This window comes from Protopterus annectens, chromosome 15.part0 (assembly GCF_019279795.1).
Source record: "Protopterus annectens isolate FY-2018-M chromosome 15.part0, PAN1.0, whole genome shotgun sequence".
Taxonomy (NCBI): Eukaryota; Metazoa; Chordata; order Ceratodontiformes; family Protopteridae; genus Protopterus; species Protopterus annectens.
The window spans coordinates 425,755,040-425,776,587 of record NC_056749.1 but is presented as its reverse complement, the minus strand read 5'-3'; the positions used below and the strand labels follow the sequence as shown (position 1 = coordinate 425,776,587).

General features: G+C 42.4%; 1 protein-coding gene across 1 annotated transcript in view; it reads right to left on the bottom strand.

Annotated features, from left to right (window-relative positions):
- The window catches only part of CD99L2 (CD99 molecule like 2), a gene marked incomplete in the record, with an annotated part of 1,047,726 nt that overhangs the window by 258,875 nt on the left and 767,303 nt on the right, over positions 1-21,548 (bottom strand). The window contains 1 exon segment of the mRNA XM_044057164.1: positions 12,587-12,658. Within this exon segment, the coding sequence (XP_043913099.1) occupies positions 12,587-12,658 (72 nt within the window).

The window sequence follows — 21,548 nt, the reverse complement described above, 5'->3', positions numbered from 1 at the left end:
CATCCCCATTTCTGCGTTACCATGTTGAAGATTTGTGGATTCAATTTCCATTCGTGAGGGTCCATGATGTTTCTGCTTTCTTTCCTGGCAGGAATTGTGCTTGCAGGTGCACTTGATACGTTAGAGCTGTGTTCCACAAGGTCATGGCTTGCCTGCATAGGGGATAAGAATGAGTGCCCCCTTGCTTGTTTATGTACCACATTACTGTGGTGTTGTCTGTCTTTAGTAATAATTGTCCTGGATGCAGAAGGTCCTTGAAAGCTGTTAGGGCATTTTGAACAGCCAACATCTCTTTTTGATTGATGTGAAGATGCATCTGGTCTGTGGTCCATTTGCCCTGAATGCATTTTCCTGCCATGTGCGCTCCCCAGGCATAATCCAAAGCATCTGTTGTTAGAGTTTGCCTGGCTGTGGGTTGGGTAAAAGGCTGACCCTTGTTTGGGTGACACGCCTGTGCCCACCATCGAAACTCCTGTTGCAGGCAGGGTATCATTGGTATTACTGCTTCTAAACTGTGAAAGTGTTGAGTCCAAACACTTTTTAGGTACCATTGTAATTTCCTCATATGCAGTCTGGCATATGGTATTAGTAGAATGCAGGATGCCATGAATCCCAGGGCCTGCAGAATTTTTCTTGCAGGGAGATGGGACTTTTTTGCCAGTAATTTAAAATATTGAGTTAATTGAACTTGTTTGTCTGGCGTGAGGTAAGCCATCTGGACCGTTGTATTTAAGCTGGCACCCAGGAATATAATCTGTTGTGAGGGCACTAGTTTTGACTTCTTTTCATTTACTGTGTACCCTAGAGAAATTAGCAACCTTTTTACAAATGCCAGATGCTGTAGAAGAATGTCCTTTGTCTCTGCTTGAATGAGGCAGTCGTCCAGGTATGGATATATTTGAATTCCTTTTTGTCTACAAAATGCAATTACTGGTGCCAGGCACTTTGTGAAGATCCTGGGCGCAGTACATAAGCCAAAGGGCAGTGCAGCGAATTGGTACTGCATTGTACCAGCTTTGAATCTGACGTATCTTCTGCAATTTTGTCTGACAGGGACATGCACGTATGCCTCTTTGAGGTCCAGAGTAACAAGCCAAGCCTTCTTGTCCAGCATGGGTAGAAGCTGCTGTAAAGTCAACATTTTGAATTTTGGAATATCCAGGTAAGTGTTCAGAATTGAAAGGTCTAGTATGGGCCTCCAGGCCTTGTCCTTTCTGGGGACCAGGAAGAGTCTTGAGTAAAATCCTTGTCCTTGTTCCTGTTGTGGTACCTTTTGAATAGCTCTCATGTCCATGAGGGCTGAAATTTGTTTTTGTGCCTCTGCCCATTGATTTTGTGGCAGGTCTGGCATTCCTTTTAGCCTTGGTAAAGTATGAAAGTGGAACCTGTAACCTTGAGACACAATATTCAGAACCCATTTGTCTTGGGTGATTGTTTGCCAGTTTTGAGAAAAAGGTGCTAGTTTTCCCCCTAAGGGGGCTTCCAAAAGGGACGTGCTTGGCGTACGAAGGGGAAAGTCATTGTGACTGTTTCCTGTAAGGTTGAGACTTGTCCTCACCTCCTTTTGGAGTTGAGGTGCCCCACTGTCATTGTCTGTTTGAGCCTTGGTGTTGAGATCTGCCTCTTGGGCGTCTGTATCTGCCTCTCTGTGGCCTGACACTGGAAAGGACCAATTCTTTATTGGCCAATTTCTGCTAAACCGAGGTGGCTCTACCTGTAAGAAATCCTTGACTGTTTGCATAGATTTAGCTTTATCTTCCATTTTCTTTAACACCTCTTCTGCCTTAACACCAAACAAGGTATCATGCTGTAAAGGAGCATCCAATAATTTTGCCTTAACATGATAGGTAAACTCTGTTCTTTTAACCAATCATGTCTTCGAATCACAGAACCTGTAACTGCGGCTCTACAAGAGGCCTCTAAAGAATCAAAACCACATTGCAGAGTATGTTTTCCCACCTGTTCAACTGCATGCAATAAATCCTGCATTTCTTTACAATCAGAAGCTTCTGAGCTTGCAAGCATTTTCTGTTTTAACTGAGCCATTAAATATTGTTGGTACTTAAGCATCTGAAACTGGCAGTTTAAAGCTCTTACTGCTAAGGTTGCCGAAGTGTATACTTTCTTCCCCCATCTATCCAAAGCTCTGGAATCTCTGTCAGAGGGTACTGGATTTTTTGCAATGGAAGCCTTAATCCCTTTTGGATCTTGGGAAATAGTTTCTGGATCCGCAGAAGGGTTTTTGTAAAGAAACTTGTGAGAGTCAGGGACTCTATAGTACCTGTCTGGCTTGGCTGGAGCAGGGGGCAAAGAATCAGGAGATAAGCTGGATTCAGAGAACACATCATCCACAATGTCTAGCACAGGCGGAATAGCCAGCGGCCTGTGCTGAGGCATTAAAAGATAATCCCCGACCCTTTTCTTGGATTCTGAGGAATCCTGGCTTTCCCAATGGAAATGCTACCTCATGGAATGTAGAGTTTCCCCAAAAGAGTAATCCTCAGGAGGAGAGGCTGAAGGGATAGATTCTTCAGCATCAGAGTCCTCATAGGGGGGTAGGGAGTATCCCCGGTCTGAAGAGGAATCAGAGGAAATGGAAACCTGATCAGAGGAATCAGTCTGTATCCTGCCTAGGCCTTTTCTCAGGAGGTGGATAGGAACCCCTGATTAGAGTAATGAGGTCTTCGGCCATTTTAAGCATCTGTTTCTTAGGCATGGAGGACTGTCCAGGAGAATGCTGTACTTGTTTCTTTGTCTTTAATGGTACCTTTGTCTTGGCTGTTGTTTTAATGGTAAGTTTTGAAGGTCTGAAATCACCCTCAGAAGCCGATGCCTGCTCAGCGGCTCCGGACCCATCTGAGGGATTTGTTTCCGTAGGCCCAATACCTCGAGTTTCCAGAGGCCTAGTTGTCTCCACATGGGAGTCAGAAGCGGCCTGTGGCTCTGAGGTAGCGGGTATCAGGGGCTGCGAAAGCACCTCACTGAGAACCGGCGACTGGCCTAGAAGAGGTTTCATCATCGGTTTTGGACCTCGGATGCCTGTCTTTATCCTTGTCTTTGCGTTTTTTTTCGGTATTGAGGTCATCGGTTGATCCGACGGCATGGTATAATTGAACCTTCGGCCAAAGTAGTGTAAAGCAAAATTGAAGCGTCTTTTTATAGTGCATTTGTTAAATCTAGCACAAAACCGACAACTAGTGACGTCATGATCAGGGCCTAGGCATGGAATACAGTAAGAGTGGAAGTTCTTATGAGGTATTTGCTTCCCACAAGAAATGCAATTATTAACTTTTTCTGACATCGGTCTAAGGCAAGAAAAAAGTTTCCCCAATGGGGTACTAAGCTTTATTGAAGACTTCGAATCTGAAATTCGACTTCGAAAATCTCAGGAGTCGGCCGACCGGCACTTGCGAACTGCTTCTGCTTCGGGCACCGCACGGCAAGAAAGACTGAAGAAAATGGCGTCGAATGCATCTTATATACCCCTGGCGCACTGACGTCAGGGAAGAAGCGACAGCAACCGACGCCGGACCAAGACTTTGGAACTCTGGAAGACTGCGGGTCCGCCTGATGGCAGGATAACCCAAGTGTAATGACTGCAGCAGTGTAACACGATGATCATCATCCTGGAGTAAAATCCCTTTCCTCTTACATATGAAGGGACGTTTTGTATAGCCCCTTGTGTGAGGAATTCCTGAAGAACCTGTGGAAAGAAAGCCAGTTGTTTTTGATGGGGTAGGCTTGGTCTCCCATGTCATGATATATCCGTGTTTTACTATAGAGAGGACGCGAGAGACAGAGAGAGAGAGCGAGAGAGAAAGAGAGATCGAGAGAGTGAGAGAGATTTTTTATGGCAGTATTTTTGTTTTCTTTGTATTGCCAAGTGCATTTATTACTGGTTATTAACTTTCCCATTGTAGCCCAGCTCATGGCTGAAAAGGGTCCTGGGACCAGCTCACTTTCCTGGTTAACATAATGTAAATAAATGTAAATAAATAAAAAATAGAAAAAGGTATGTGGGGTGTGAACATGACAGAAATAATTATGGAAATGGTAGAGTGCTTTTTAATTATGCATCATTTATGAGAAGAAAAAAAAAATTCCCACTGAAGGCATCGGGAAGTAGCAAACTTATTTTGGAGTCCTTTCCAGTAGTAGCTGCCACATATACATGATATAGCAAGGATCATTTACTGCGAAGAGAGTTTTCACACCTCAGGATGAGAATGTGGGGGTGGGTCTGTCAGTTCCTTTAGATTTACAAAATAATCCCTTCAAATAAAAGTCTGCTGTGTACCTACCTTCTTTTGCTGGAAGTAACTAACAGCAATTTATAACAGAGAACAAGCTCGGACAGATACATAAATGAAGCTCGGTCAAGGAAACAGACACAGCTCTGTTACAGAAGGTGTATTAGATGACAGTGCATTGCACTCCTGCCATTCTATCTTAATGGCACAATAAAACACCACCACTTCCTTACGTCTAGCATGACATATATAAGAAGAATGAAAGCAAGAAAACAAAATCAAGTTAGCAAGGCAGGCCCCATCGTCCACCATTTTGTGCACATTTCCCAAAAAATGGCACCCCATTAGACACCATTTTGTGGGAAACATTAGAATTGTAAAATAAGCACTTGGAGTGATTTCTGAGGTATTACAGTAGCTCAGAAAATAGATACAATGAAAAAAACACGTTTTTTGACTTCTGAGGTGCCAACATTTTATATCCTTGTAGCTAATCGGTCTAAGGCAAGAAAAAAGTTTCCCCAATGGGGTACTTAGCTTTATTGAAGACTTTGAATCTGAAATTCGACTTCGAAAATCTCAGGAGTTGGCCGACCGGCACTTGCGAACTGCTTCTGCTTCGGGTACCTATAAAAGTGCTAGCATATGTTATGCATCTTGAGACAATTTTCTTTCTAAAACAAAGTGAGACTTGAACAGACAAAAAAAAAAAAGACCATCTTCAAGATGTGTGGAGCAGGTTTAGAAAATGAAGAAACTAAAAGGCATTGAAGCATTTCTGGATGATAAACTAGTACATTGGTGTGGGTATGAAGGAAGCTTTCCTTTAGCAACCACTGTCTGAGATCTGTCAGGCAGTCAACTAGTCACCAAAATAAATAGATGTGCAGAAATAGTACAACTTATGACTATTAATATTACTATCTATTACTACATAACCTATAAGGGTACAGTCACTGTATCAGCTGACTTTTCAGAAAGGCCCTCTGCGAAACAGTTATGTACTGATTATAATGCCTTCTAATCAGGCTCTAACAGTAAAGCTCCCTATTTTCATAGAGGAAGGCATCATCCAGCCCATGCCTGACATCATTGTGCTTGTTTTAGGGACTGTGTACAACCTCTCAGTCCCCCATTAGAGATCACTTTTCAGATTGATTTCTACCTTCAAAAAAAAAAAAAAAAACATTAGCTACAAGGATATAAAATGTTGGCACATGCAGAGAGATTCTTGCTGTATTGTCAGGGAATAGGTAAAATGACCAGATACTGAAACAGTGGTGGCCATTTTTTTCTATTTCAGTGAACTGTAATGCCCTTTTCACTAGCTTTCACCTCACAAACAGCATCATAATTACAAATTACATAATCACAATTATAATAGCAAGTAAAATTCTCGACTGCTTCTATTAATCTGGAATAAATGGTAGAATTTAAAAATGATTATGTACATACCAAAAACATATTATGATGGAGTTCTGTCAATATTTGCAAGTCCTTTACTTAAGGCACTTTGTGCACCTTCAAGAACAAGCTACTCACTTGCATCACTCATCTTGATAGCTATTTTATGATGATCAGTTTAACTAGGTATTGAAAGCAAACAGCAGCACTAAGAAGGTTGAAGGCCAGAGTGTGGCCCTTGAGTTGGGAAATTGCCACCATTGAATTAGATGGAAGGAGGGCAGCTTCCACTGAAGAAAGTCTACTCAATGATCAATTCATGTAATTTATCCCAATGTATCTTGTATACATTATTGGTTACAATGTCAAACAGTATGCCAAAGGGCAACCATCATGGATGACAAAATTATGAAAAGACAGAGAGAATCAAGGTAAAAAGCACCGATGTACCAACCCTCCCAAAGGATGCTGTTCTTTCCCTGGAGAGGAAGTGCAGGCTACAGTGCTTACTGAAGATGTACACTGATAACCATATGGCCACAGTGAGCTCTACGTGGGGGTCTTATGTTCTTTGCCCCTCTAAGAAACTGCTTGAACAAAGGATGCGAAAACAAAGGTGGATCACAATCATAGTGAGCTGAAATTGCTGCAGCATGAATCTTAATGGAAGAGAAGGACAAACCTTTGTCCAATAACTCAGTAAGATATTGAAGAGCCACACTCAAATTAGGCTCAGAAATCTCCAAATTCTTTGCTGTACTCCAAAATAAAAATCTCTTCCATTTTTCTGCGTACACTCTCCTTGTACTAGGTCTTCTAGCTTCCATAATCACATTTAGAACTTGTTGAGGAAGTTGAGACCTGCTGTGTTTCAACACAGAATATGCCAGGCTGTTAGATGAAGAGAATGAAGCTTGACATTGAGCAGATGACCGTCCTTCTGAGATAACAGATGAGGAATCAGAGGTAAAGGCCATGGAGGCTTCTGTACCAGACTCCGTAGTAGTGGGTACCAGTGTTGCCGAGGCCAATCTGGAGCTATCAAGATCATCCTTGGCCTGTCTTGTCTGACCTTTAATAGTACCTTTGGAAGAAGAGGCAGAGGTGGAAAGGCATACACATGAAGGTTCTTCCAACTGAAAGACAGCATCCACTTTCCAAGCTGTGTGATGAAACCCCTTTGTGCAATACTTTGGCAGCTGGTGGTTTAGTGGAGAAGCGAACAGATCTATGTCTGGAGTTCCCCATGACACTGTCAGTTTCTGAAATACATGAAGATCCAGTTTCCACTCGTGGGGATCCATGATTTGTCTGCTTAACACATCTGCTAAGGAGTTCTGTGCTCCTGGCAGAAACCTTGCCTGAAGAGTTAGTTGCAAGCTTAGCGCAGTCTCCCATAAAATCATTGCTTGCCTGCATAAAGGATAAGAATGTGTTCCCCTTGCTTGTTGATGTACCACATGACAGTTGTGTTGTCTGTTAGAATCAACACCTGCCCTGGAAGAAGTAACTCCTTGAAAGCCATTAATGCAAACTGGACTGCTAACATCTCCTTCATGTTGATATGTAGATGCTGTAGTCTGGTAGGCCACTTGTCTTGTATCCACTTTCCATTTAGATGAGCTCCCCAAGCAATGTCCGAGGCATCTGTCGTTAAGATCTGACTTGCCTCTGGCGGGTCACAGAGAGTCCCTTGTTTAGGTGACATTCCTGAGCCCACCACAAGAATTCTTTTCAAGGCAAGGTATTATTTGAATGACAGTGTCCAAATCCTGGCAGTGCTGTGTCCATACATTTTGAGATACCATTGTAGCTTCCTCATATGCAGTTTGGCATTGGGAAGCACCAGAATACAAGATGCCATGAACCCTAATGCTTGAAGGACTGTCCTTGCAGTCAGCACGGACTGATGAGATAGTTGATGGAAGTAAAGTGACAGACTCTTTTGTTTGTCCGGGGTTAAAAGGCCATCTGGGCTGCTGTATTCAGTCTCACACCCAGAAAGCACATGTCTTGAGAGGGTACTAGACTGGACTTTATTTCGTTCACAGAATACCCTAGGCATCTTAGCACTGCTATAACATATTCCAGATGCTGTAGAAGGTCTTCCTTTTCTTGAGCCAGAATCAGGCAGTCGTCCAAGTAAGGATAGATTTGAATTCCTTGAAGCCTGAAGTAAGCTATCACTGGAGCCAGAACCTTTGTGAATACTCTGGGCGCAGTAGATAAGCCAAAGGGCAATGCAGAGAACTGATAATGAAAATTTCCAGCTCGAAACCGCAGATACTTCCTGCAACTTAGCCTTATAGGCACATGAAGGTAAGCTTCCTTGAGATCTAAAGTTACCATCCAGTGATCTTTGCCCAGCAGAGGTAAAAGCTGTTGTAACGTCAACATCTTGAACTTGGGAATGTCCAAAAGTGTTGAGGAGAGATAAATCCAAAATTGGTCTCCACGTGTTCCCCTTCTTTGGTACAAGGAACAGGCGAGAATAAAATCCTAGGCCCCTTTCTGATACAGGGACTGGCTGAATGGCCCCTATCTGAAGTAACTGAGAAACTTGCTTGTGAGCCTCTTTTCTTTGTGGAGGAGGAACGTCTGGCATGCCTTTGAAAGGGGGCATTGTATGGAAATAAAATCTGTAACCGTGGTGAATGATATCCAACACCCATTTGTCTTGAGTAATTAAATCCCAATTTTCTTTGAAAAGAGACAGTCTTCCTCCCAAAGGAGCTGCCAGGCGGGAATCTGCTGGCAGCTGAAAAGACAGGTCATTGGGTCTGTTTCTGAAAGGACTGACCCCTGCCCTCACCAGAAGTCTGAGCAGGTGAACTCCTGTTCTAGGCCTAATAGAACCGTGAGCCCTGCCCCTACCACGTCTAGACCTACCCCTAGACTGGGAATCATAAGCAGGATATGTCCACCCCTTAGCAGGCCAATTTCTACTAAACTTTGGTGGCTGCACCTGCAAAAATCTTTAACAGTTTGCATAGACTTAGCTTTGTCCTCCATTTTCTTTAAAACTGCTTCCACAGGCGATCCAAACAACACATCAGACTGTAAAGGAGCATCCAAAATCCTTGTCTTAACATGCTCAGCTAAATTCTGATCCTTCAACCAGGCATGCCTGCGAAGAACAGAACTGGTAGCAGCCACCCTCGAGGAGGCCTGTACAGCATCAAAACCACATTGCAAAGAATGCTTACCCACTTGTTCAGACACATGAACCAAATCCAGCAACTCTTTACACTCAATACCTTCCGCCAAAGCATCCACCTTAGATTTTAATTGTGAAAGGAGATAATTCTGATATTTTAGCATGTGAAACTGACAATTCAATGCTCTCATGGCTAGAGTGGAAGAAGTATACACTTTCTTTCCCCACCTATCCAAAGCCCTTGCCTCTTTATCAGTGGGAACAGGATTTTTAACCACAGAAGCCTTAACACCGTTAGGCCCTTGAGAAATTGTTTCTGGGTCCGCCCTAGGACTCTTAAACAAATATTTATGAGCTTCGGGCACCCTATAATACCTATCAGGCTTAACAGGAGCAGGAGGCAAAGAGTCAGGGTTCAGGAAGCCTCTGCAAAACATCTTCCACCACATTCAACACAGGAGGAATAGCTAAAGGCCTATGCTGGGGTAAAACAAGAATTCCCTAAGCCTTTTCCTGGAATCAGAGTAATCCTGGCCTTCCCATTTAAAGTGCTCCCTCATGGAATGCAGAGTCTCTGAAAATGAGAAATCCTCAGGCGGAGAAGCTGTAGGAGTGGAATCATCCACATCCGAATCAGAATAAGTAGGATACTCCTGCATATCTTCCACAGAAGATTCTGAAGCCTCTGAACACTGTTCAAAACTATCAAACTCGGTTCCACCCTAGGCCTCTTATCAGGCGGGGCATAGAACCTCTAATCATAGTAATCAAATCTTCTGCCATTTTAAGCATATGTTTCTTAGGTACAGAACCGAAATGCTAGGAGAAGCCCCACTGAAGCTGAACTAGGCCTACCCCTCAAAGAAGTTTTGGCAACAGAAGGAGAGGCTCTAACAACCTTGGGAAGAGAGGGAAGAACAGTCACCTGAGAAGCCCCCTCAGCCTGGCCTACCTCCTGAGAAGGCACATCCTGTAATAGTAAAGTTTCTGCCTGGGACTCCATGGAAACTCCTGGCAAAACCTCTGGCTCCACTGAGCCTTCTAAAGAACCGACGTCCGGGACTGCGGGTTCATCAACCCTAGGCTTCACTGTTTTGGCCTTGCGCTTCTTGGAGGCGGGCCGGAGCATCCGGCGGCATTTTATAATTGCAACGCTTCCCAAACACTAACCTGGCACAGTCTAACCTCCTCTTAATAGTGCGTTTGTTAAACCTAGCACAAGAGCGGCAACCAACAACGTCGTGCTCAGGCCCTAAACAAGGTATACACAAGGTATGGTAATCCCTATGAGGTATCTGTTTCCCACAAGAAATACAGTTATTCACTTTTTCTGACATCCGGTAAAATACTGAGGCAAGAAAAAACCAAAATGTTCCCCAACGGGGTACTTAGCCAACTCTGTTTCGGTCTGAAACTCCGGTTTCGGAAATATTTCAGAACGCCAACCTGCACTCGCAAAACTGCTTCTGCATCGGACCATGCGGCAAAAAAGACTGAGGATATGACGTCGGTCATGCGCATTAGTACCCTGACGTACTGACGTCAGTCTAATGCGCCCTGACCGACGTCAGCCTTATACTCTGGTATTCGGGCCGACGGGACGCGGACTATACCCCAATAGTCAGGACTGCAGCAATGGAAAACGAAGAACATCCATATGGCCACAGTGAACATGTTTTTGAAACAAGGACAAGGAGGAGACCTCCACTCCCACCCTTCCTGGTGAAAAGCCATTCAAATGTCCTGGCTAAAAGAAAGGTTTGTCTATTTGGTGTCAGTACATTGTGGAGTGAAAGATCCACTTAAGTGTGCTCATTTGATTAAATCCACATGCTCCTTGCCAAAAGGCAAGAAAGTGAACAGCTGCTCTGTCTTTCTGTGAGCGTAAACCTTGCAGCAGTAAGATGACAGCTGGAAGTAAACATCCAGGATGTGGAAAATTATCCTTCCTTTGTGCTAAGGCCTCAGAAATGGAATAAAAGCAATTCAGATACCTTAGAGTGGAGGAAATGAAGATTCATTCTCTAAGTAACCTAGTCAGTGTGGAAAACCAGATGTGGATTTTCAAATATTATAAGACCATAACAAATATGAGGGAACTGCATCTTGAATCCACATGCACCTTGTCAGTACCCACCTTTTGACTATATACCCATCTCTCAAGGAGAGCTAGACCAGTCAAGCCCAGGATAAATTTGTGAGTCCAGATTCAATCATCCAGGTTCTGTTTGATGGAAGACAGTGTATCAAATTGCTTAATTTTCAGGCTACATCCATTGCAGATGTGGGTGGTGCTGTGTGATGAACCCCAAGATTCAAAAGGATGAAAATAGGGGTTTTCAGAAGGACATGAGTGAATAAACTCCTGTCTGTTCACATTCTTTTCATTATTTGTAATTGCTATAAATCACAGGTAACATTACAGTATCTTTTGTAATGTTATATTGGCAGGCTCGGTGAATATGGCACCATTAACCATGGGTTCAACACATTGACGTGTGCTGTCTTTGAGGATTCTGACATAGCTGTAGAAGGCCTTATGATTATCTTTCACCTGGGAGGCTATATTAACTTCAAAGATGGCTTTGCTTGATCTAGATGATGACGTGCACGTTATGGGCTATACATGGGGCTGAAAAGGCAGTTTGGGTTCCAGTACTTGCATCAAAGCAAGCTAATGCACCTACTGTGCCACTGTTCACCCACCACTGCACAATGCACCATACATCTTTTTAAACTCCATGGGGGGGCATTGAAGATATGTATTGGAGGGCCAGTGGGTCTGATTCAGTTCTTAACAACAAACAGCCAACAGCAAGAAGGGAGGTAAAGGAAATAAGTATCCTTGGCCCAGGTTCAGACCCAGAAATGTGTCCCTGGGACACAAGGCCAAACCACAATGTGTCAATTAGCTGAGTCAAATGAGAAGACGAGGTGACAAAACCCTGAGTCTCACATTCAAAAGCAGGTACCTGGATGGCATCCCCTCTCAAAGCCTTGAAAACGTCTGAAAATTAGAGATGTGGACTTTGAAGAAATCTCATTCCTGTAGGCTTAAGACCTGCGCTCCAGGTCTGTCACCTTCTTATTTTTTTAGAACTCTCTCTGAGGTCAGTAAGTAAACCCAATGACCAGTCCCTGCATTGGCCTTCTATCTCTGCTAGCACCTGAAGATGATGTAGATATCAGACCTCTCTCTCTACTGATGACTCTGCTAGCACCTGATGATGATGTAAACATCAGACTTGTCTCTCTACTGATGAGACAGGTCACTGGACTGAAGAACTGGCAGGTCAATAACCAGTGACACTGTAATCTGATTTCAAACAACAAAGGCAGCAGTGTTGGGGGCTTTGAGTTATGATTTGAATATTACAGTAACATGTTTCAGGAATCAAAGTTACAAATCTTCCAAATGATGCACATTAGGAATAGAGATATAAAATAATGAGTGTGCAATCCTCTTATTAGCATGTCTAGGTCAAAGAAGGCATGTCCCTGAGATCATGAAGAATCTAGACTTACAGAAAAGAAAACATGAGAAACAAACAGCACTAAAAGGAATTTCTGAAGATTTGCATTCACTGCAGAGGAACACTTGAAGATCTACTTTTACACTTCAGTAATTTGGTTTACTGTCCTTTCATTTATGGAAAACACCTTAGCTTACCCAAAAAAGCATATAAAAGGGTTTTATATGTCCAGACAACATGATCGAACCCTCAAGTACACATAACACTTTTATTTTATTTCTTGTGTAATTATCAAAGCTTACCTGATTTTGTTGGTGGGTGTGGTGCCTTTGGTGCCTTGGTAATTGGTTTTGGTCTTTGAGTTACTTTAGGCACTAAAAAAAAAGATTACACATGGAATTAAAACTAAGATCAGACAGAGGCATACCACTACCAGGACTCATCAGTGAATTTAACTATGTGGACATGATAACAATAAAGTCAGACAAAAATGAATATACACACTGTCATTTCACAAAGTGGAAATGCAATGTAAATGATATCTACATTATTTTGTACACTTTAGTTACATGGCATTACTCAAGTTGAAGGAATTTTCTAGTCTGCTGAAAGGATGATGTGGAATGTTGCAAATACCTTAGCTCTTATCTCAGCAACTGTTCCTCAAGACAGGTCTCTGAGTGGAGTTACACATGCCATTTATTTTCCCTTCTTGAGATAGCTCCATTAGCCAAGAGAGACTGAGAAAATTATAACTAAAACTCATGTAACCAAAGTTTGAACAGCAGCTCAGGTACCTACAGGACCTGGCATGGAGGCACAGAGGAATGACAAGGTTCGTCTTTGAGGGAGGAACGAGGTGACAAGCTTGCAAAGGTATACCATTCCTATAGTTGTAGTGGAGACCAGGGCTCAAAATGGTAGCCAAGCTAGACTTCCAGATAGGTTTGAGAAGCACTGCTACCTGAGGGGGGTGGTGGATGCTCCTAAAAGATGCCTAATTGCAAACATGATCTGTATATCACATAACTTCAACTAGCTGTACCACATTCAATGAAATATACTTTCAGACAAATTGTGATTTGGTGAAGCTGACTTTCCACCATTTGTACTTTTTCCTCACTCAATGAAACTGTTATTAGAGAACATCACACAACTCTCTATTATACATATATACGTAAACACAAACGCACAAACATACATGGGTCTACTAAGACTTACTGAAGTCAATTAACAGCCTCTGAATTCATAATGTTTTTCAGGGAGGCTGCACCCTCCCCAATTTGGGGGCTATTCTTCATCACCCTGAGCTCTAAGTAGACTACCTTCTAGGTCACACCAAATGGGATAAAATGGTAGTAACCAGTTTCCCTTTTTTGCAAGTTGGTATGACCTTGGAGGTAGTATATTTAAAGGCAGAACCTCCCCATATTGGGGTGTGTGTGTGTGTGGGGGGGGGGGGGCAAAACTTTCCTACTATTTTACCTGTTACTGCTGAAATCATATATATATATATATATATATATATATATATATATATATATATATATATATATATATATATATATATATATATATATATATGGGTCTATGTCAGAAGATCAAAACTTCAAAAGACTGCAAATCTAATGAGGGGGGAATACACCCCCATACCCCCTTATAATTATATATCCATCAACTCAGATCGCACAACACTGGAGAAAGGGCAAATTCCATTTTCAATATTTTGAGTTTTACATATTTTGATTTTCAGTCTTTTGAGCTTTCCACCTTATGAAGGGGATCCATATATATACATATATATACATGCATGTGTATACACAAACACACACACACAGACACACACACACACACACACACACACATATATATATATATATATATATATATATATATATATATATGGGTCTACCTGATAATACCGACACGCCAAAACACCGACAACGAAATAACTGACACGAAAAAAAACGACAAAAAAAGAAAGTTCAAAAACACGAAACTTCACATGCCCGACAAACCAAAATCCCAACAATCAACAAAACAAATACCTTTCGAAAACACACACACAACACAAGCACACCAAAAACCTTACAAACCTACACTAAACCTTACATACACAACTATCTATGCACTAACCTTAACCCAAACCCTAATGTCCATCACTATCGCACACTTACCTTACCAGCACCCTAACCCTAACTCACTTAATCCTCCCCTAACCTTAACCCAAACCCTAATGTCCATCACTATCGCACACTTACCTTACCAGCACCCTAACCCTAACTCACTTAATCCTCCCCTAACCCTCAAGTCTGTCACTATCGCACACTTACCTTACCTGCACCCTAACCCTAACTCACTTAACCTGCCCCTAAACCTAACGTCCGTCACTATAGCACACTTACCTGACCCGCACCCTACCCTAACGTCCGTCACTATCACACACTTACCTTATCCACACCCTGACCCAAACGTCTGTCCCTATCGCATACTCACCTTAACTTGTCGGTATTCTCAGTGTCGGGATTCTCAACTGTCGGTCTTCCGGTGTCGGTGTTCTCATTGTCGGCGTTGTGCACTTTCGGTGTTTTCAGGTAGACCCATATATATATATATATATATATATATATATATATATATATATATATATACACACACACACACATACATATAAGTGGATTATTTCATAATGTAAAAGTCAGGCTTTCCAAAGAAATGCATGATGGTAACCCTACGGAAGTCATCCACCTCTGGCAACTGTTATACTGACGACATAGCTCTATGAGTCAAACCAGTAGTCAGGCACTTGGGGACAGACAGACAGCAATCTTGGCTCTGGACATCATGTGTCTACAGTAGGGGCCTTTATTCGGTATGCATAAGACATGTGTCTTATCCTTTCTATTTTTTTAGTGAGAAACCTCTGGAGCCTAGTTAGGTACATGCAGAGGAGAACACTGTACTCTATTATAGGCCTGATGAGGGCTGAGTACAAGGACATTATGACTTCCTTTGATCTTGATGCCGTGCTTTTACTTATAAGTTGAACCACACAAAAGGATTTTCTCGCTACCGTAACTAACCACTGGCCAAAGTTTAGTTTACTATCTGTTTTCCTAGGTGGTGTGTTATCAGTATTATAATTTGCAGGGATATCTGATTTACTGATGAGTATGGTTACACATATTTATTCTCAGGTCATGGTTTTGGCACCAGTCGTTTGTCAGTTTTAGGCCTGTTTGTAGGATGTCATCATTTGGAGATTCAATGATTGCTCCCAGCTTACTGTCACCGGCAAAGTTGGTGGGCCAGAGGTTCCCAACATTGGCCTTCACTTCAGAGAAGTACATACCAAACAGGAGTGGTCCTAACATTGAGCCCTATGGGACACCACTAATAACAGGTTTCTTATCTGAAGTGGATTCACCTATCCAGACAACATGTGTCCTGTCAGTGAGCCAGCTGGCTATCTGACAATGTGGGGGTTTACACCTAATTCAGTAAGTTTATCTATGATGCCTGAGTGGGGGATTGTGTCGAAAGCTTTGAGCTAGATAAGTGGTGTGTGCCATTTTACCTTTGTCCATGGCCATAGTGACTTTCTCAAAAGTCCACCAGATTGAGCAAGCAAGACCTCCCTTTGACAAAACCAAAATAGGTCTGGTCCAGGGTTTGGAGAGTTCATATGTTGTTATTGATCAGGTCCATGATAATTCTCTCCATGGCCTTGCAGATAGGACTGGCCAAGCATATGGGTCTGTACTTCTTGGGTCAGTCGATGGGCCCCCTGCCTTGTGCAGAGGGAATGACTATTGTAGTCCTCCATTCCTCCGAAACAAAGCCCATCTAGAGGCTGTGGTTAAAGAGGGTTTTGAGTGTCCCTAATAGATTCTGTTTTAAGCTATTTAATAATCATTCTGGAATGTTGTCGGGACTGAAGGGCGCTGTGTTTTTGGCTTAAGCGAGTGCAGTAAGGACCTATGACCGGTAGTGGGGTGGTTGCGGATACTTTTTGGGTGTGGTAGGAGGTGATGGGGGGGGGGGTTGAACTGAAATTGTTGGCTAGCAGGTTTGCTACAGTTTCAGGCTGGGTGTAAGTGTTGTCATTCATGATTTGCTCGGCACACTGCTGAGTGTTTTCCCTGAAGTTACAAACATAATTAAAAATGTCAAGTAAAAAACCCACACCTTTCCTTACTAGAGGCTTCAATCCACCAGGAAAACTGCAATTAAATGTTAAATACTTGTAGTCCAAAAAATAGCAGGTAGTTCCAGTGTAAAAAAACTCTTCTTTATTCAACCAAAGATGTATAAGCGCTTTCACGGATAATTTCTGCTTCTTCAGATACAAATGCATGCTGTCTACTGTGCATCTTATATACCTTGAACCAACTAATTAAGTCACAATCATCTTAAAGAAACATCCTTCATTAAGTAAAAATATTCATTCCTTCACTGTGAAAACAAGATTCTAAAAAAATATAATGCATAACAAACACATTAAAAACTCGTGTAAAAAATACATAAATAAAAAAATGCACATATAAATATACAGACATAAAAATGTGCTCAAATATAAACATATACTGTTAAAAATCTCTAATACTTGATGTAAGTAAGCATGTCATAAAATGGCATAACATCTCATTTATTCAATGGTCTTGCTTTAAGTTTTGGTCTTATAGGTATCCTGTCATTTAACCCATACCCAGAATCTGCTTTCAGACTTATAATCCATTTTGCCTCAAGCTGTTCTGTCCTCTTTCTAATGTCCCCCATTCTTCTGATGTTGTCATATATTTTACCTATAACTAAAAAAGCAAAATTGTGTGTTGTCATTCACTCTAATGTGTTTAGATAATGCACTAACATCACTTTTTTTCTGTATTTGGTACATGTGTTCCTTGATACGATCTCTAAGGGCTCTATCTGTTTTTCCCACATAGAAACAGAAACACACTGAACATTGGGCTAAATAAATAATGTGATCTAAGGCATATGTAGCTGAAATATTAAATACATATTCCCTGCCTGTGTCTGGGTGTAAAAACTTAATAGTGTTGCTTATGTATTTACACATGGAGCATCTTCCACATGGACAAGTCTGTCCATCCGTTTTCCTTATATTTTCATTCTTAAAATAAAGTTTTCTCTTTAAAGAGTGCATGTTCTTATGTGCAAAACCTGGTCTAGGTTCCAGTAAGGAACTAATTTCTTTATCGGTCATCAAAAAGTACAGTTTTGTACCTACCATAAATGTAGATGTTCGAGGATCCCCATCGCTGCAGTCCTTACTATTGGGTGTAGTCCGCTGTCCAGTCGGCCCGAATACCAGAGTATATGGCTGACGTCGGTCAGGGCGCATTAGACTGACGTCAGTACGTCAGGGTACTAATGCGCATGACCGACGTCATATCCTCAGTCTTTTCTTGCCCCAGATGTCAGAAGACCCTAAAAAGACAAGGCCCAAAATACCTGCACCAAAAATATGTACAATACATACAAGAATATATACAAAAATATCAGCATGTAACCTCACCTACACAACCACCCCTAAACACAGAGGGGAAGGAGGGAGGGTAAATTGGACTGCAGCAATGGGGATCCTCGAACATCTACATTTATGGTAGGTACAAAACTGTACTATGTTCTTCGTTCCCCATTGCTGCAGTCCTTACTATTGGGTAGAATCCCAAAGCAGAGGTAAGGGAGGCTGGCAAATCATAAAGAAGCAGGAGCTGACAACATGCCTTGCAAAACAGCTGTGGCAAAACCAGCCCTAGACTTAGAGTAGATAGGAAGGTGATAATGCTTAGAGAAAGTATGCACTGAACTCCAAGTAGCTGCTTCCAAAATATCCTTAGTTGCCACCCCTTAGAAATGCTGTTGAAGTGGCAGTAGCCCTAGTGGAATGAGGCCTAATCCCAGCTGGAATCTCCTTGCCATGATGGGAATAACAAAATGCAATGCAAAAGCCAATCCACCTAGAAATAGTTTGTTTTGACACAGGCTTGCCCTGCGAACTCAAAGCAAAAGAAACAAACAACTGCTGAGACTGCCTAAAATCCTTAGTCCTGCTTAAATAATAACGCAATTGCCTGTGTACATCTAAAGTGTGCAAAATCTTTTCCCCTTTATTTTGGGGGTCTGCATAAACTGGAGTAGGCAAATGAATAGTTTTGTTTAAAGCCACACTAGAAACCACCTTAGGCATAAAGGAAGGATTAGTGCGTAATGATACCCTATCCTTATGGAAAATCAAAAGGGCTCTACTGCCATAAGGGCCTGCAACTCAGACACCCTTCTTGCAGAAGTAATAGCCAACAGAAAAGCAGTCTTCCATGACAAGTATTTCAATTCAGCAGTAGCCACAGGCTCAAAAGGTTGTAGAGTAAGTTTTTCCAACACAAAATTGAGATCCCAAGCAGGAGTAGGAGCTCTCGGGGGTCTTATATTCTTTGCCCCTCTAAGAAACTGCTTGAACAAAGGATGCGAAAACAATGGTGGGTCACAATCATAGTGAGCTGAAATTGCTGCAGCATGAATCTTAATGGAAGAGAAGGACAAACCTTTGTCCAATAACTCAGTAAGATATTGAAGAGCCACACTCAAATTAGGCTCAGAAATCTCCAAATTCTTTGCTGTACTCCAAAATAAAAATCTCTTCCATTTTTCTGCGTACACTTTCCTTGTACTAGGTCTTCTAGCTTCCATAATCACATTTAAAACTTGTTGAGGAAGTTGAGACCTGCTGTGTTTCAACACAGAATATGCCAGGCTGTTAGATGAAGAGAGTGAAGCTTGACATTGAGCAGATGACCGTCCTTCTGAGATAACAGATGAGGAATCAGAGGTAAAGGCCATGGAGGCTTCTTTACCAGACTCCGTAGTAGTGGGTACCAGTGTTGCCGAGGCCAATCTGGAGCTATCAAAATCATCCTTGGCCTGTCTTGTCTGACCTTTAATAGTACCTTTGGAAGAAGAGGCAGAGGTGGAAAGGCATACACATGAAGGTTTTTCCAACTGAAAGACAGAGCATCCACTTTCCAAGCTGTGTAATGAAACCCCTTTGTGCAATACTTTGGCAGCTGGTGGTTTAGTGGAGAAGCGAACAGATCTATGTCTGGAGTTCCCCATGACACTGTCAATTTCTGAAATACATGAAGATCCAGTTTCCACTCGTGGGGATCCATGATTTGTCTGCTTAACACATCTGCTAAGGAGTTCTGTGCTCCTGTCAGAAACCTTGCCTGAAGAGTTAGTTGAAAGCTTAGCGCAGTCTCCCATAAAATCATTGCTTGCCTGCATAGAGGATAAGAATGTGTTCCCCCTTGCTTGTTGATGTACCACATGACAGTTGTGTTGTCTGTTAGAATCAACACCTGCCCTGGAAGAAGTAACTCCTTGAAAGCCATTAATGCAAACTGGACTGCTAACATCTCCTTCATGTTGATATGTAGATGCTGTAGTCTGGCAGGCCACTTGTCTTGTATCCACTTTCCATTTAGATGAGCTCCCCAAGCAATGTCCGAGGCATCTGTCGTTAAAATCTGACTCGCCTCTGGCCGGGTCACAGAGAGTCCCTTGTTTAGGTGACATTCCTGAGCCCACCACAAAAATTCTTTTTGAAGGCAAGGTATTATTTGAATGACAGTGTCCAAATCCTGGCAGTGCTGTGTCCATACATTTTTGAGATACCATTGTAGCTTCCTCATATGCAGTTTGGCATTGGGAAGCACCAGAATACAAGATGCCATGAACCCTAATGCTTGAAGGACTGTCCTTGCAGTCAGCACGGACTGATGAGATAGTTGATGGAAGTAAAGTGATAGACTCTTTTGGTTGTCCGGGGTTAAAAAGGCCATCTGGGCTGCTGTATTCAGTCTCACACCCAGAAAGCACATGTCTTGAGAGGGTACTAGACTGGACTTTATTTCGTTCACAGAATACCCTAGGCATCTTAGCACTGCTATAACATATTCCAGATGCTGTAGAAGGTCTTCCTTTTCTTGAGCCAGAATCAGGCAGTCGTCCAAGTAAGGATAGATTTGAATTCCTTGTAGCCTGAAGTAAGCTATCACTGGAGCCAGAACCTTTGTGAATACTCTGGGCAGTAGATAAGCCAAAGGGCAATGCAGAGAACTGATAATGAGAATTTCCAGCTCGAAACGCAGATACTTCCTGCAACTTAGCCTTATAGGCACATGAAGGTAAGCTTCCTTGAGATCTAAAGTTACCATCCAGTGATCTTTGCCCAGCAGAGGTAAAAGCTGTTGTAATGTCAACATCTTGAACTTGGGAATGTCCAGATAAGTGTTGAGGAGAGATAAATCCAAAATTGGTCTCCACGTGTTCCCCTTCTTTGGTACTAGGAACAGGCGAGAATAAAATCCTAGGCCCCTTTCTGATACAGGGACTGGCTGAATGGCCCCATCTGGAGTAACTGAGAAACTTGCTTGTGAGCCTCTTTTCTTTGTGGAGGAGGAACGTCTGGCATGCCTTTGAAAGGGGCATTGTATGGAAATAAAACCTGTAACCGTGGTGAATGATATCCAACACCCATCTGTCTTGAGTAATTAAATCCCAATTTTCTTTGAAAAGAGACAGTCTTCCTCCCAAAGGAGCTGCCAGACGAGAATCTACTGGCAGCTGAAAAGGCAGGTCATTGGGTCTGTTTACGAAAGGACTGACCCCTGCCCTCACCAGAAGTCTGAGCAGGTGCACTCCTGTTCTAGGCCTAAAAGAACCTTGAGCCCTGCCCCTACCACGTCTAGACCTACCCCTAGACTGGGAATCATAAGCAGGATATGTCCACCCCTTAGCAGGCCAATTTCTACTAAACTTGGTGGCTGCACCTGCAAAAATCTTTAACAGTTTGCATAGACTTAGCTTTGTCCTCCATTTTCTTTAAAACTGCTTCCACAGGCGAACCAAACAACACATCAGACTGTAAAGGAGCATCCAAAATCCTTGTCTTAACATGCTCAGCTAAATTCTGATCCCTCAACCAGGCATGCCTGCGAAGAACAGAACTAGTGGCAGCCACCCTCGAGGAGGCCTGTACAGCATCAAAACCACATTGCAAAGAATGCTTACCCACTTGTTCAGACACATGAACCAAATCCAGCAACTCTTTACACTCAATACCTTCCGCCAAAGCATCCACCTTAGATTTCAATTGTGAAAGGAGATAATTTTGATATTTTAGCATGTGAAACTGACAATTCAACGCTCTCATGGCTAGAGTGGAAGAAGTATACACTT